Genomic DNA, 17,736 nt, shown 5'->3' on the forward strand with positions numbered 1-17,736 from the left:
ATCACAAAGCTGCATTTGAAAGATACTCCCAGGAGTTGAAGTTAGGGTGCCTTTTCAGGTCTTGAATATGATTTTTGAACATTATAATCAGAATTGTTTTGAATGAAACAACTCTAATTTAGGTCTACGGTGTTGTAAACTTGGGCTTCTTTTATGAAGGAAGTTGTTCTGAAAATTTTTTTTAGTTACTTATGGGAAAATGGCACATTGTTCCAAAACTATGGAAAACTAAAAAGAGTCATCAGACATGATCTCTATCCCTCAAAAAGCTTAGAATTTAGTTGATGAGACAAAAATGATGTACATGAAGCTGTTCCAAAATACTGTGGGGTAAACCAAATGGTCCTGATAAGTTCAAGGGAATTCAGGGGTGGAAAAGGCAGTAATGTGCGTGTATGGAGGTGTTTGAGGGAGGGGTAAGGTCTGGAAGCAAAGAAACCATCCAAGAGGCTTTTGAACCAATCCAGGTAAGGGGTGAGAAAGGCACACATTTCAAGAGAAATGAAAGATGACTGGAAAATGCAAAATCACTAGCAAGTAAGTAGTTGGTAGAAGAGAGATTAGTCTTTAGGCCTATCACTGCAAGTTGGCTTTTGTTTGAAGAAAAATACTCGTTAATTTAAGCGTAATCCATGTTGTTTTGTTTTCAGTGATCTCAGGTTTGATTGAAGATCAGTATAATTCTGTCTCCTTGGGTAGACCAATTCTTTTAGACCTAATGGATTTTTGCATTTAACTTTGAAAATCAGTCATTTATGAAAGATATCTTTTTGTAGGTAAAAATTATTTTAAATACCTTATTGTTGTCCCTGCTTTAGTTGGTTTATTGGAAGATGACCTGGGCAATCTCCCACTTTTACTGAATTAATTAAGATTTATACCAAAAGTCATTTCATCCTTTCCTTTCAGGCAGCTCGCCATTCTTGGCGCAGGGCTCATGGGGGCCGGCATTGCCCAGGTCTCCGTGGATAAGGGCCTACAGACTATACTGAAGGATGCTACGCTAGCCGCGCTGGGGCGAGGACAGCAGCAAGTGTTCAGAGGGTAAGCCTGCTCTCTGCCTTTGCTGGGAGAGTAGCGTGTGTTTTGGTTTTTGCCGCCACCGTTTCCTTTCTCCTGAACATGATCTGTATTGGATACTCCATTGTTAAGTCTCATTTCCTTTGCTTTTTAGACATGCTAATTCCTTCTTTCACTTTTTTTCTTTTTTTTTTTTTTTTTTGCTGTTGTTGCAAACAATGTTATTATAAATCATTAACATCATTGGAGTCTGAGTGCAGAAGACAAAACCTTATCTATTAGACGTTTTTAAATGCCATATGGTTTATACTTTGGTATCAGACTAGAAAGTCTCATGTTTGTGAATTTTAATTGCTGTATTGTTATAGAATATTGAAACAGCATGACTGTGTCTATAGAGAGAACTGAGATAAGGATATGAGGAAACGTGTAACTGCATCTTGAAGGTAGGGCTGGGATCAGAACTCATGAACCTCATATTTCTTGACTGGCGTTACCATAGAGAAGCAGTTAACTGATTTGGCTCCACAATATCTGGATCTTATGGACTGTGTCTCCATCTTACTTCTGAATTAATAAACGGGGACTATTATTCTCCCTCCTGCCCGTCCCTCCCTCCTCTCCCCCACCCCACACACATACGGCCTGTTGTGCAGAGGGGAAAAATGGAGCAGCAACTTGGCCAAACTGGGAATTTGTTTCAGCTCATTTCTCTGCTCCAATGTAATAGACTGTCTAAGGCTGGCTGAACTTTGATGGTCTTGCATGCGACTTTTAGTTGAGTTAGTTTTTTTGTTTCTTAAGTGGATTATGTAGCTTAAGTGTGTTTTTACCCCTTTTCTGCTCATATATTGCTACCATAATACTGTGCAGGACCTGGCAGGTTTAATCATGTTGGCAGATAGCAACTATCTTAATGTAAGATAGCAAGGCATTGTAGTAAAAGATTCTAACCCCCCACAATGGCACGCGCTCGATAACACCATTGCCCTGAGGCCAGCACGCGAGCGTTCCCAGAGTTTCATACAGTCACCAAAATGAGAAATTGCTCTAAAATCGCTTTTCCCCCTCGATCTCTTTTGGATCCAGCTGTCCGGCTTTCCCTTTTCGCATTAGAAACATCGGGCTCTGGTGAGTGCGCCTCACTATACTGCTGACTTGGGATATACGTATTTCTTGTCCTGTCGGGAATAGTTTCATTAGGCATTAGAATTAGAGCAACTAATAATGTTTTGAACTCTAACAAGAATCTTGCTTGCTGACTGCTGACACGGTTGTCAGAAACCAGGATATTTGCATCCATACTTTTGAGACTTAAACTGACTACTTCTTTGAACTTACCTGGTGGCTTTAATTTTTCTTTTGGTTAAGGAAACTAGTGAATGGGGTGTAGCTTCATTCTTCTTTCAGAGGAAAACTCTAGGTCATTTATTCTGAAAGTGCGGTCAGATTAAAACCTAAGAGAGCCTATTTTCCCTGGTAATAAAAAACAATCAGTTAAGTGTCTGAGTAGCAGGAATCCTTTTTAGCTCCCTGTGGGGAAGAAGAAACCTTGAGTTAATATTTTATGTAATCAATATGATGTGCTACTAGGTACTGACCAGGAAATGGATTAAGAATATACGACATAATGCTTGGTCTCTGTCCTCCGGTAGATCACAATTACAGAATAACAAGATGATATGTAAGCAAGTATAAACTCATGGTCTAGGACCCGTGTTGGCTGTTTCCCCTATTGTAGGTAGAGAATTACTAGAGCTGCTCTCTTGTTTGCCATTTTAGTGTTCACGTTTACTCCTCTTGGCGAATTTAACTGTTTTATTAGTAATACCGTTTATGCAGGTTGGGCGTGTAGAGGCATCTTTTAGTAGAAAGAATATGGATGTGGGGGTCAACCTGTTTGAACCCTAGGACTCTCCCTTAACTCGCTCTTGGACCACAAGTCCCTCTGAGTCTCCTTGAGCAGCTCAGCTCCCTCAGAATGGGAGCTACCTCACTGAGTTGGTGAAAAACACACAGCACACTCTCTGGCCCATGGACACTCAATAGATGTTAGTTTCCTGTTCTCCTCCTCTGACTAGGAATGTGTTTTTTTCCTAGACTGAATGATAAAGTGAAGAAGAAAGCACTAACATCGTTTGAAAGGGACGCCTTTTTCAGCAACTTGACTGGGCAGCTCGATTACCAGGGTTTCGAAAAGGCTGACATGGTGATTGAAGCTGTTTTTGAGGACCTCAGTCTTAAGCACAAAGTGCTCAAGGAAGTAGAAGCTGTAAGTAAGGGGCCTGCTGTACTGAATCCTAGTGTTGTGAGTGGAGAACACAGAGACAGGGTTTTTTAAAGGAACTATAGGAAACTTGTGGTTCTTTTTATAGGGCCATTCATTCCCAGATGTAAGGGGTTTTGTATGTTTGTTTGTTTGTTGGAGGCGTGAAGTAGAAAAGAACAGCTTTATTGCTTTGCCAGGCAAAAGGGGACACAACAGGCTTGCGCCCCTCAAAACTGTGTCCCCCAAATGTAAGTTTTTATGTGAACCCATGCACACTGTAAAAAGGGCAAATCAAAGTCCTAAGAAAAGACAAACAAGTAGCTTATTAACTTAAGCATAGGGTTCATTAGCCTTATATGGGAGTTCAGTCACCCAAACGTACAAATAACCTCATGGACTGTAGCCAGACGTCTTGACATCATTGGTTGGCTGCAAGCTATAACTAAACCAATTCAGGTCTAGGCAGCAGAGGAAATAGGGAGAAACAGTTTCTCCAGGCAGGATTCAGATGCTCATTTTGTGGAAATGCTACTCTGGTCTTGAGCCCAAATGCTGTGTGTAGTCAACTCTTGATATGGGATGATATGAACAAAACAAGTACTTGAACTGGGTGGTATGAAGAAAGAGGAAAGAAGGAAAGAAGAGATGGCAGTAATCCAGGCAGGAGGTAGAACCGGGTACAGTTAAATAAACAGAGTGTAGGTTAGTAAATGGTGTAAATAAAATGGCACTGACTTTGCAGCATTCTGGGGTATCTTGAGTAGTGGGCTGTACTCCTAAGACTCCCTTCCATGGGAGGACAATCTCTGCTCTACTAAAGAATGAACCTAAGGAGGGTTTAGAAACTAAAGACAAGCAGCTCAGTTTGGGATGGATTCCACTTGTGAAACACACATTCCAAAATCTTTTCTTTAAGCAGAATGTAATGTAGGTTCAGCTGAGGGAGTGAATTCAGAAGAGCTGGGTAGGTGTGTGTTCTCTCTGTGCAAGGTGGCACTGCAGCAGAGAAATGGACACAACGTTCCTGGGGCTTTGGGGGCCCTGCTGGGCCAATGGAAGGTAGACTGATGGGCGGCAAAAACAGAGCCGTTTACCACTAAAAGAGCATTTGCCACCTGACTGGGTGATGGTATTTGCTTTTGGAAAATCAGGATTTGGGAGTATCTGAGTGCAGAAAAGTTTGTTAGTTTTAGCAGTTGGGAAGCCAGTGGTCAAGGAAAAGAAAGAGAAAGAAGAGGGATCAGATCAAGAGAAGTGCAGACTATGAACAAATCAATACAGTAGTTCCCATTGAAACATAAAGGTTAAGGGAGAAGAGAAGGGAAAGAAAGAAAGAAAAGAAAAGGGGTTTTATATGTCCGTGAAGTCCATGGACTGCGGGAAAGGGAGGATATTCGGGGAATCATGAATTTTTAGCAGATAGTAAGAAAAGAATAAGAAGATTATTGCTAAAGGTAAAATCCAAAGTGTTACGTATGTTGTAGTTGTTTATGTAACATGTCACAGGCCTTTACCTTTTTAGAGAAGCTAGTGAAATCATCTAAGGTAGGAGATACTCAAAGAAGTTTTTCAGAAAGGGTGGAAAAGAGCAAGGTCCAGAACAGATCTGTATTTGGAAAATCAAAGAATTTCAAGTGAAAGATCTTTAGGAAGCCACCAAGTCCATCCTCTTACCTGGCCTCTCCTTTCTTTACAGGAAGATGGTAAAGCTGAACCTACATGTGGTATTCCTCAGGGATTTAAAATTTCTCTTCCTCTCCACAGAACTAAAGAAACTCACTCCTTTGATATCTTCATAATTCTTGTCTCCAGACCCTCACTGTCTTGCTTGTCTCCTTTACTGTCTTCACCATGTCTCAGTGTTCTCTTGGCGTGTGACAAACCACCACAAAAACAATGACCTTTTCACAGTTCTGCAGTTAGGGCAGGGCTCTGAGAGGCGGCTGGCCCTTAATTCCACGTGGCTTCCCAGTGGGGTCACTCGTGGGACTGCATTCAGCTGAAAGCTTGGTTGGGGCGCCTCCCTCTCCCTGTGGCCTGTCCTCGCTTAGTGGTCGAGCCAGAGCTTCTCTGCAGCATGGCTGCTGGCTTCTAAGAGAGCAAGGCAGAAGTCAGTGGACTTCATAAGGCAAGTCCTGGAACTGGCAGAGTCACTTCTGCTACTTTCCATTGGTAAAAGCAAGTCATAGGCCAGCCCAGATTTAAGAGGAGGGGAAAGAGACTGTGCCCCTGGATGGGAGGAGAGACACACATGTACAAGAGGGGAAAGATTGTTGCCAGCCATCTTTGGAGACATTGGTTTGCTCTTCATAGAGAATTTTACCACCAACATTAGACACCATACCATTAATAATGCAGCTTGAGACTGTGTTAGCTTTCTGATCATCGGGCTCTACTTTTGACCCACATTATACTTTTGTTGTTGTTGTTGTTGCGGTACACGGGCCTCTCACTACTGCGGCCTCTCCCGTTGTGGAGCACAGGCTCCGGACGCGCAGGCTCAGTGGCCATGGCTCACGGGCCCAGCCGCTCTGCGGCAAGTGGGATCTTCCCGGACCGGGGCACGAACCCACGTCCCCTGCATCGGCATGTGGACTCTCAACCACTGCGTGCCACCAAGGAAGCCCCTATACTTTTGATTAAATAAAATCATGGGCTCTTTAACACAAGTTTACTGCCAAGCCCAAGTCTTGCCCATTAGGTGCCTACTCAGTTATTTTTTTCTCTTTCTTCTCTTTCATAAAATCTTAATGCAGTACTTTACCTTCATCCTCATTATAATTGATCTTATTTTGCACTCAGTTCTTCAGCGTGTTGAATGTATCTTGAATCTTGATTCTCAACTCTGATGTTAGGATTCTGCCTGCCCAGATTTGCACACATTTGACAGATGTGCCTTCTATGTTTCTCATCCAAAAGTATCTGAATAAAAATATGAATAAGCTGAGATTGTGGGCAGAATGCTGAGAAAATCTCCGTTAGACACTATTCTGCAGGTTGATAAAGCTAATAGTTGTATTCATGCACTGTAGATATAATTATAGTGCTGTACCATTTCTTAGTAACACATGTGTAACATGAAATAGGCATGCACATTATGGTTGGTTCTCTCAAAGGTGAAGGGTGGGCGGGGCCCAAGTGTCACTCATTGGCTTTGCTTTGGACTCCAGTCATCTCCCAGGCCTACATGACACATTCTTAAATGCTTTTCTCCTGCAGGTGATTCCAGATCACTGTGTCTTTGCCAGCAACACATCTGCTCTCCCAATCAACGAAATTGCTGCTGTCAGTAAAAGACCTGAGAAGGTAAATTCTGAACAGAGGAAAACCCTGAAATGTTTTACTGCTTCAGGCTCATTGCTGAAGGCTTAGAATATGAGAAGGGACTGGTATGGATTATGAAGTGGATGAGGGTGAGGATGTAGTCCCAGAAACTGGGCACAGAAAAGCTAGTACCATGACCAGTGTGAGATGCAGGAACAAGTGAACTACAACTAAAATATACCTTTATAGGTGATTTGCATCCCTAATGGGTATTATTATTCAGGTTCAGACTATAAAACTTACGTTTATTACATTTGGGTATTGAAAGATAGACCCTAAAGTAAGAAGAGATGTTCCAAAATAACACTTGAGCTACAGAGCAGACTCTGGTGACTGTCGGGGATGGGTTTGGTTCCAACTCCAGATCCAGAAATGGAAGGTCAGGGGCTGTGGTGGGATGTGTCCAGGCCGGTTTGCTTAGAGCTTCTGCCCAGGACATGAGAGGGGTGCATGTAGACGAACTCAGAGTGAGTATCTGGAATGATGCCTAGAAATCTGTCTTTGGGCTTCTGCTCTCTACCAGGGAAATCAAGTGAAATCATTCAAGGAGAAATAAAACAGTTCGCCTCTCTGGAGGATACCGGTTAGCCTCAGTGAAGCAGAACCAGCCAAAAGTAGGCAGGAAATATAAAAGGCCTTTAAGCAGCTGAAACTGTTAATACAAAGTCCATGTACTAAAAACACGAAAGTCTTTTTATTCCCATTCTAATAGCTTGCTAACTCAAGGTCATCTTGTTCCCTAGCACGCAGCAGATTAGAAGTGGTGTGGGCCTGATAGAGGCAGGTTCAGTGATGGCAGGAGGAGGTCGTGGGGAGAAGTGGCAGCTGAGGGAAGACACAGACGTGGAGTAATGGCAGATAGACAGTCTGGCCACGTCGTAGTCACTCACAGCAGCTCCTCAGCACTGGAGGGCAGCAGAGGAGCCCCTGTTGCTGTGCCTTTGATGCTAACCTCTCCTTCTCGCCGTGGAGCAGAACAAGCTTCACACTTAGCAGTCCTCGCCCCCAGGGATCTTGAGTAGCTTTTAGCACCGCTTGCCTAGGTCATTCATGTAAGAGGAAGGCCACAGGGGCACAAGTAGAGTGACCCGCCTCAGTTTGCCGAGGACACAGGCCGTCCAGTGCTACAACTGAGAAAGTCCCAGCAGTCCAGGACACAGCCGGCCACCTTTTGGCACAGCTTCTTTGAACGATGTCAGTAGGTTTTGCTTGGGGTAGTGATTACGTGGGTAGATACACAGTTGTCAGAACTCATCAAACTGAACACTTTAAGATCTGTGCATTTTTTTCACTTTTTATTTTTTCATTTTAACATCTTTATTGGAGTATAATTGCTTTACAATGGTATGTTAGTTTCAGCTTCACAACAAAATCAATCAGGTATATATATACATATGTTCCCATATCTCTTCCCGCTTGCGTCTCCCTCCCTCCCACCCTCCCTATCGCACCCCTCCAGGCGGTCACAAAGCACCGAGCTGATCTCCCTGTGCTATGCGGCTGCTTCCCACTAGCTATCTACCTTACGTTTGGTAGTGTATATATGTCCATGCCTCTCTCTCGCTTTGTCACCGTTTACCCTTCCCCCTCCCCATGTCCTCAAGTCCATTCTCTAGTAAGTCTGTGTCTTTATTCCTGTTTCACCCCTAGGTTTTTCATGACATTTTTTTTTCTTAAATTCCATATATATGTGTTAGCATACCGTATTTGTCTCTCTCTTTCTGACTTCCTTCACTCTGTATGACAGACTCTAGGTCTATCCACCTCATTACAAATAGCTCAATTTTGTTTCTTTTTATGGCTGAGTAATATTCCATTGTATATATGTGCCACATCTTCTTTATCCATTCATCCGATGATGGACACTTAGGTTGTTTCCATCTCTGGGCTATTGTAAATAGAGCTGCAATGAACATTTTGGTACATGACTCTTTTTGAATTATGGTTTTCTCAGGGTATATGCCCAGTAGTGGGATTGCTGAGTCATATGGTAGTTCTATTTGTAGTTTTTTAAGGAACCTCCATACTGTTCTCCACAGTGGCTGTATCAATTTACATTCCCACCAACAGTGTAAGAGGGTTCCCTTTTCTCCACACCCTCTCCAGCCTTTATTGTTTCTAGATTTTTTGATGATGGGCATTCTGACTGGTGTGAGATGATATCTCATTGTAGTTTTGATTTGCATTTCTCTAATGATTAGTGATGTTGAGCATTCTTGCATGTGTTTGTTGGCAGTCTGTATATCTTCTTTGGAGAAATGTCTATTTAGGTCTTCTGCCCTTTTTTTTTTTTTTTTTTTTTTTTTGCGGTACGCGGACCTTTCACTGTTGTGGCCTCTCGCGTCGTGGAGCACAGGCTCCGGACGCACAGGCTCAGCGGCTCCACAGCATGTGGGATCCTCCCAGACCGGGGCACGAACCCGTGTCCCCTGCATCGGCAGGCAGACTCTCAACCACTGCGCCACCAGGGAAGCCCATGCCCATTTTTGGATTGGGTTGTTTGTTTTTTTGGTATTAAGCTGCATGAGCTGCTTATAAATTTTGGAGATTAATCCTTTGTCAGTTGCTTCATTTGCAAATATTTTCTCCCATTCTGAGGGTTGTCTTTTGGTCTTGTTTATGGTTTCCTTTGCTGCGCAAAAGCTTTTAAGTTTCATTGCGTCCCATTTGTTTATTTTTGTTTTTATTTCCATTTCTCTAGGAGGTGGGTCGAAAAGGACCTTGCTGTGATTTATGTCATAGAGTGTCCTGCCTATGTTTTCCTCTAAGAGTTTGATAGTTTCTGCCCTTACATTTAGGTCTTTAATCCATTTTGAGCTTATTTTTGTGTATGGTGTTAGGGAGTGATCTAATCTCATACTTTTACATTTACCTGTCCAGTTTTCCCAGCACCACTTATTGAAGAGGCTGTCCTTTCTCCACTGTACATTCCTGCCTCCTTTATCAAAGATAAGGTGACCATATGTGCATGGGTTTATCTCTGGGCTTTCTATCCTGTTCCATTGATCTATATTTCTGTTTTTGTGCCAGTACCATACTGTCTTGATTACTGTAGCTTTGTAGTATAGTCTGAAGTCAGGAAGCCTGATTCCTCCAGCTCCGTTTTTCGTTCTCAAGACTGCTTTGGCTCTTCGGGGTCTTTTGTGTTTCCATACAAATTGTGAAATTTTTTGTTCTAGTTCTGTGAAAAATGCCAGTGGTAGTTTGATAGGGATTGCATTGAATCTGTAGATTGCTTTGGGTAGTAGAGTCATTTTCACAATGGTGATTCTCCCAATCCAAGAACATGGTATATCTTTTCATCTATTTGTATCATCTTTAATTTCTTTCATCAGTGTCTTATAATTTTCTGCATACAGGTCTTTTGTCTCCTTAGGTAGGTTTATTCCTAGATATTTTATTCTTTTTGTTGCAGTGGTAAATGGGAGTGTTTTCTTGATTTCACTTTCAGATTTTTCATCCTTAGTGTATAGGAATGCCAGAGATTTCTGTGCATTAATTTTGTATCCTGCTACTTTACCAAATTTATTGATTAGCTCTAGTAGTTTTATGGTAGCATCTTTAGGATTCTCTATGTATAGTATCATGTCATCTGCAAATAGTGACAGCTTTACTTCTTCTTTTCCGATTTGGATTCCTTTTATTTCCTTTTCTTCTCTGATTGCTGTAGCTAAAACTTCCAAAACTATATTGAATAAGAGTGGTGAGAGTGGGCAACCTTGTCTTGTTCCTGATCTTAGTGGAAATGCTTTCAGTTTTTCACCATTGAGGACGATGTTGGCTGTGGGTTTGTCATATATGGCCTTTATTATGTTGAGGAAAGTTCCCTCTATGCCTACTTTCTGCAGGGTTTTTATCATAAATGGGTGTTGAATTTTGTCAAAAGCTTTCTCTGCATCTATTGAGATGATCATATGGTTTTTCTCCTTCAATTTGTTAATATGGTGTATCACATTGATTGATTTGCATATATTGAAGAATCCTTGCATTCCTGGAATAAACCCCACTTGATCATGGTGTATGATCCGTTTAATGTGCTGTTGGATTCTGTTTGCTAGTATTTTGTTGAGGATTTTTACATCTATGTATCAGTGATATTGGCCTGTAGTTTTCTTTCTTTGTGACATCCTTGTCTGGTTTTGGTATCAGGGTGATGGTGGCCTCGTAGAATGAGTTGGGGAGTGTTCCTCCCTCTGCTATATTTTGGAAGAGTTTGAGAAGGATAGGTGATAGCTCTCCTCTAAATGTTTGATAGAATTCGCCTGTGAAGCCATCTGGTCCTGGGCTTTTGTTTGTTGGAAGATTTTTAATCACAGTTTCAATTTCAGTGCTTGTGATTGGTCTGTTCATATTTTCTATTTCTTCCTGATTCAGTCTTGGCAGGTTGTGCCTTTCTAAGAATTTATCCATTTCTTCCAGGTTGTCCATTTTATTGGCATAGAGTTGCTTGTAGTAATCTCTCATGATCTTTTGTATTTCTGCAGTGTCAGTTGTTACTTCTCCTTTTTCATTTCTAATTCTATTGATTTGAGTCTTCTCCCTTTTTTTCTTGATGAGTCTGGCTAATGGTTTATCAATTTTGTTTATCCTTTCAAAGAACCAGCTTTTAGTTTTATTGATCTTTGCTGTCGTTTCCTTCATTTCTTTTTCATTTATTTCTGATCTGATTTTTATGATTTCTTTCCTTCTGCTAACTTTGGGGTTTTTTTGTTCTTCTTTCTCTAATTGCTTTAGGTGCAAGGTTAGGTTGTTTATTCGAGATGTTTCCTGTTTCTTAAGGGAGGATTGTATTGCTATAAACTTCCCTCTTAGAACTGCTTTTGCTGCATCCCATAGATTTTGAGTCGTCGTGTCTCCATTGTCATTTGTTTCTAGGTATTTTTTGATTTCCTCTTCGATTTCTTCAGTGATCACTACATTATTAAGTAGTGTATTGTTTAGCCTCCATGTGGTTGTATTTTTTACAGATCTTTTCCTGTAATTGATATCTAGTCTCATGGCGTTGTGGTCGGAAAAGATACTTGATACAATTTCAATTTTCTTAAATTTACCAAGGCTTGATTTGTGACCCAAGATATGATCTATCCTGGAGAATGTTCCATGAGCACTTGAGAAAAATGTGTATTCTGTTGTTTTTGGATGGAATGTCCTATAAATATCAATTAAGTCCATCTCGTTTAATGCATCATTTAAAGCTTGTGTTTCCTTATTTATTTTCATTTTGGATGATCGGTCCATTGGTGAAAGTGGGGTGTTAAAGTCCCCTACTATGAATGTGTTACTGTCGATTTCCCCTTTTATGGCTGTTAGTATTTGCCTTATGTATTGAGGTGCTCCTGTGTTGGGTGCACAAATATTTACAATTGTTATATCTTCTTCTTGGATCGATCCCTTGATCATTATGTAGTGTCCTTCTTTGTCTCTTCTAATAGTCTTTATTTTAAAGTTTATTTTGTCTGATATGAGAATTGCTACTCCAGCTTTCTTTTGGTTTCCATTTGCATGAAATACCTTTTTCCATCCCCTTACTTTCAGTCTGTATGTGTCTCTAGGTCTGAAGTGGGTCTCTTGTAGACAGCAAATATATGCGTCTTGTTTTTGTATCCATTCAGCCAATCTGTGTCTTTTGGTGGGAGCATTTAGTCCATTTACATTTAAAGTAATTATCGATATGTATGTTCCCATTCCCATTTTCTTAATTGTTTTGGGTTTGTTATTGTAGGTCTTTTCCTTCTCTTGTGTTTCTTGCCTAGAGAAGTTCCTTTAGCAGTTGTTGTAGAGCTGGTTTGGTGGTGCTGAACTCTCTCAGCTTTTGCTTGTCTGTAAAGGTTTTAATTTCTCCATCAAATCTGAATGAGATCCTTGCTGGGTAGAGTAATCTTGGTTGCAGGTTTTTCTCCTTCATCACTTTCAATATGTCCTGCCACTCCCTTCTGGCTTGCAGTTTCTGCTGAAAGATCAGCTGTTAACCTTATGGGGATTCCCTTGTGTGTTATTTGTTGTTTTTCCCTTGCTGCTTTTAATATGCTTTCTTTGTATTTAATTTTTGACAGTTTGATTAATATGTGTCTTGGCGTATTTCTTCTTGGATTTATCCTGTATGGGGCTCTCTGTGCTTCCCGGACTTGATTAACTATTTCCTTTCCCGTATTAGGGAAGTTTTCAACTATAATCTCTTCAAATATTTTCTCAGTCCCTTTCTTTTTCTCTTCTTCTTCTGGAACCCGTATAATTCGAATGTTGGTGCGTTTAATGTTGTTCCAGAGGTCTCTGAGACTGTCCTCAGTTCTTTTCATTCTTTTTTCTTTATTCTGCTCTGCATTAGTTATTCCCACTATTTTATCTACCAGGTCACTTATCCGTTCTTCTGCCTCAGTTATTCTGCTATTGATCCCATCTAGAGTATTTTTCATTTCATTTATTGTGTTGTTCATCATTGTTTGTTTCATCTTTAGTTCTTCTAGGTCCTTGTGAAATGTTTCTTGCATTTTGTCTATTCAATTTCCAAGATTTTGGATCATCTTTACTATCATTATTCTGAATTCTTTTTCAGGTAGACTGCCTATTTCCTCTTCATTTGTTAAGTCTGGTGGGTTTTTATCTTGCTTCTTCATCTGCTGTGTGTTTTTCTGTCTTTTCATTTTGCTTATCTTACTGTGTTTGGGGTCTCCTTTTTGCAGGCTGAAGGTTCGTAGTTCCTGTTGTTTTTAGTGTCTTTCCCCAGTGGCTAAGGTTGGTTCAGTGGGTTGTGTAGGCTTCCTGGTGGAGGGGACTAGTGCCTGTGTTCTGGTGGATGAGGCTGGATCTTGTCTTTCTGGTGGGCAGGTCCACGTCTGGTGGTGTGTTTTGGGGTGTCTGTGGACTTATTATGATTTTGGGCAGCCTCTCTGCTAATGGGTAGGGTTGTGTTCCTGTCTTGCTAGTTGTTTGGCATAGGATGTCCAGCACTGTAGCTTGCTGGTCGTTGAGTGAAGCTGGGTGCTGGCGTTGAGATGGAGATCTCTGGGAGATTTTCGCCATTTGCTATTATGTGCAGCTGGGAGGCCTCTTGTGGACCAGTGTCCTGAAGTTGGCTCTCCCACCTCAGAGGCACAGCACTAACTCCTGGCTGCAGCACCAAGAGCCTTTCATCCATACGGCTCCTTAATTTGGGATGATTTGTTGTCTATTCATGTATTCCACAGATGCAGGGTACATCAAGTTGATTGTGGAGCTTTAATCCGCCGCTTCTCAGGCGCTGGGAGAGATTTCCCTTTCTCTTCTTTGTTCTCACAGCTCCCAGGGGCTCAGCTTTGGATTTGGCCCCGCCTGTGCGTGTAGGTCGCCGCAGGGCGTCTGTTCTTTGCTCAGACAGGACGGGGTTAAAGGAGCCGCTGATTCGGAGGCTCTGGCTCACTCAGGCCGGGGGTAGGGAGGGTCACGGAGTGCAGGGCGAGCCTGCGGTGGCAGAGGCCAGAGTGACATTGCGCCAGCCTGAGGCGCGCCGTGCATTCTCCCGGGGGAGTTGTCCCTGGATCCCGGGACCCTGGCAGTGGCGGGCTGCACAGGCTCCCCGGAAGGGGGGTGTGGATAGTGACCTGTGTTCGCACACAGGCTTCTTGGTGGCGGCAGCAGCGGCCTTAGCGTCTCATGTCTGTCTCTGGGGTCCGCGCTTTTAGCCGCGGCTCGCGCCCGTATCTGGAGCTCCTTTAAGCAGCGCTCTTAATCCCCTCTCCTCGCGCACCAGGAAATAAAGAGGGAAGAAAAAGTCTCTTGCCTCTTCGGCAGGTCCAGACTTTTCCCCGGATTCCCTCCCGGCTAGCCGCGGTGCACTAACGCCCTGCAGGCTGTGTTCACGCTGCCAACCCCAGTCCTCTCCCGGCGCTCAGACCGAAGCCCGAGCCTCAGCTCTCAGCCCCGCCCACCCCCGCTGGGTGAAAAGACAAGCCTCTCGGCTGGTGAGTGGCGGTCGGCCCTGATCCTCTGCGCTGGAATCTCTCCGCTTTGCCCTCCGCACCCCTGTTGCTGTGCTCTCCTCCGCGGCTCCGAAGCTCCCCCACTCCGCCACCCGCAGTCTCCGCCCGCGAAGGGGCTTTCTGGTGTGTGGACACTTTTCCTCCTTCACAGCTCCCTCCCGCTGGTGCAGGACCCGTCCCTATCCTTTTGTCTCTGTTTATTTTTTTCTTTTGCCCTACCCAGGTACGTGGGGGGTTTCTTGCCTTTTGGGAGGTCTGAGGTCTTCTGCCAGCGTTCAGTAGGTGTTCTGTAGGAGCTGTTCCACGTGTAGATGAATTTCTGGTCTATCTGTGGGGAGGAAGGTGATCTCCGCGTCTTACTCTTCCGCCATCTTCCCAGAAGTCCCACTAATGATTATTACAGAGAATATGTAATCAAGATATGTGCATTTTATTGTATATAAATTGTACATGGTAAAGGCTAACTCCTTTCGCTCAGGAGGACAGTCTGAATCAGGTCCTGTCTTTTTAAGTATTTTAGACACAAGTAGAAGATAATTTAGAGGTTAGAAGCAACTTTTGGACTGATAAGTTGATGTAACATGCAAGTGACCTGTGTGTTACACAACGGGAAGTGGGCAGGCTGTGGAGACAGGCCGACCTTGATGGCATCCCACTCTGCCATTTACTGACTGACCCTGAGCTACTAATTTTAACCTCCTGATGTCTTTCTTCCTCATCTAGGTAATTAGACTGACTAGTTCACCGAGTTGTAGTGGATTAAATGGAAAGGATAAATGATAAATGTGTTAATGAATTGTGGACAGTAAGCAGTTGGTCAGTGGCAGATAGTAGTTAATACCTTATAGCTAAAGTGGGGAGTGGAGGCAAAACTATAAATTAATGGATAGACTTCTTTCACAGTTCAGTTGTGAAGACTATCTAATCGTTAGCTTAATGAGGCTGTTCTCAAACTTTAGCATGTATCAGAATCACCTGGAGGGCTTCTTGAACACAGATCTGGGCCCTGCCCCCGGAGTTCCTCATTCAGAAGGCCTGGGGAGGCCCTGAGAATTTGCAGTTCTGACATTACCAGGTGATGCTAGTGCGGTTGGTCCGGGTACTTGACTTTGAGAGTCACCGGTTTAATGAGCCTTGAGGGAATTTGAGTGTTGAGAAATGTTATTTAAACCCAGTAAGGTCATCCCTGGGTATCTGTGGGGGATTAGTTCCAGGACCACCAGGAGATACCAAAATCCACAGAAGCTCAAGTCCCTTATATAAAATAGTGTATGTAGTACAGTGAACACGGGCAGCCCTCTGTATCCTCAGGTTTCAGATCCAAGGAGTCAGACCAGTTGAATCTGATTCAACCAGTTGGATCTGCGGTTGGTTGAACCTGTGTATGCGAAATCTGTGGATACGAAGGGCTGACAGTATCCTGGTGGTGAGATGCATCGACGTAAAATCCAAATATATCTCTGACAGTCCAGCATAGTAAGTAATTCTTCTGCCTGTCTCCCCCCACACCCCATAAAAAGTGGACCCTCTCACCCAAACCATCAGCATCATTAATATAAATGGAACCCTCGTTCATTCTTCCCCAGTAAATCTAATTTGGCCTTTAGCTGCGATTTTGGCATTAACTGTTGGTAGGATCCATTGCCCTTAGTGAAAAGCCCTAGAAGCAGATGGAAGAGCATTCCAGTTAGCTCTCCCCTGAACATACTTGGACTTTTAATCAAAGAACCATGGCACCAAACCACTTGACGGTACCAAGCAGTATTCCTGTATTACAACCGCCTTTCTCTGCAGTGCTTTCCTAGCAAAAAAAAGAATGCTATGAGTTTCCCCTCTCAGAGTTCTTAAATCTGTCGGTGTTTTGGCCCCCTTCCCAGGTGATTGGCATGCACTACTTCTCTCCTGTGGACAAGATGCAGCTACTGGAGATTATCACAACTCAGAAAACTTCTAAGGACACAACTGCTTCTGCTGTAGAAGTTGGTCTCAAACAGGGGAAGGTCATCATTGTGGTTAAGGTAAGGAGCTGTGTGTCAGAGCAGCAGATTCAGAAAAGTTCCATGAAGACTCCTTATATTTCCAGGTTTGCTTGTAACTCTTCAGTTTAAATATACCAGCTTTTGATACGATTTCCCCTTGGTGGTCTACGGTATGGACAGTGGTGGACCGCTGAGTCAGGGGCTGGGACATGGCGGGTTCTCCCAGCCATTCCAGACCTTTCAGATGACTGTGAGACTGTGTGCTGTGCTCGTGGTTCAAGCCAGGCTGCCCCTAGCTGTGGCTTCCCCTGCAGTTTAATATTAAGGATTCTGATGGAGATTATAAATCACCTTGAGTTTTGAAGTGGCTTCCGGGGGAAAGAGACCGCTTTCAGACCTGGGAAGTGGCCACAACTGAGGGGCCCATGAGCTCATATTCTCTCCCTTGGCAGGACGGACCTGGCTTCTATACCACCAGGTGCCTCGCACCCATGATGTCTGAAGTCATCAGAATTCTCCAGGTTGGTATCAATCTCAGAATGTTTGAGGCATCTTCCACTCTTTCAACTAGTTTTCCAAACTGGTAATGTTAAGGTGAGGAGCAGGCTTCCTTCTAACACACTGACTCCTATCTCTTCTCCAAGGCCCTTTGGTGCCCTCTCTTTGCACACAGGGCTGGGAAGTCATGGGCTAACACTGCACTAAAATGGGCAGAATTTTACCTCTGCTCCCTTAGCGTCCTCCCTGCTCCAATAAGCCAAAGGCCTCCGACATGCTCTGTGCGCGGTTTCTGCGTCCCCATCCAGAACAGGGCCCATTTGGTCGGATTGGTGCTACACCCGTTTCTGCTGCACGCAGACCCCTCCAGTGGCCGTACAGGTTGGTCACTGGTGGGAAGCGCGTGGCCACTCCTCGCTGGGGTCTTATCACACCTGGGCATCACAGGACTCTACAGTACTGCTCCTCGGTAATGCCCCTTCTCTCAGCATCGGGAAACTTAGCCCTGTCTGGCGTGGAATCTCGTTATTCATGAGATCCAGGATTGCAAACAAGAAGGAAATGAATAATTTGTTCATCTCTAGACTTCCTTAAAATTCTGTAGGTTAGGAAAGGCTTGGACTTTCCCCTTGTGGCTCCCAAGCCTCTTTGTGCTTCCCTGAGTGAAACAGTCCCATTCCTGGGCCTGGCG

General features: G+C 43.4%; 1 protein-coding gene across 1 annotated transcript in view; it reads left to right on the top strand.

The window, feature by feature from the left end:
- HADHA (hydroxyacyl-CoA dehydrogenase trifunctional multienzyme complex subunit alpha) overlaps positions 1-17,736 on the top strand; it is a 54,674-nt gene that overhangs the window by 34,521 nt on the left and 2,417 nt on the right. The window contains exons 12-16 of the mRNA XM_060169140.1: positions 910-1,044; positions 3,121-3,292; positions 6,509-6,595; positions 16,446-16,586; positions 17,000-17,068. Of these exons, the coding sequence (XP_060025123.1) occupies positions 910-1,044; positions 3,121-3,292; positions 6,509-6,595; positions 16,446-16,586; positions 17,000-17,068 (604 nt within the window). The remainder of the gene's footprint in view (positions 1-909; positions 1,045-3,120; positions 3,293-6,508; positions 6,596-16,445; positions 16,587-16,999; positions 17,069-17,736) is intronic.

This window comes from Lagenorhynchus albirostris, chromosome 13 (genome assembly GCF_949774975.1).
Source record: "Lagenorhynchus albirostris chromosome 13, mLagAlb1.1, whole genome shotgun sequence".
NCBI classification, from domain to species: Eukaryota; Metazoa; Chordata; class Mammalia; order Artiodactyla; family Delphinidae; genus Lagenorhynchus; species Lagenorhynchus albirostris.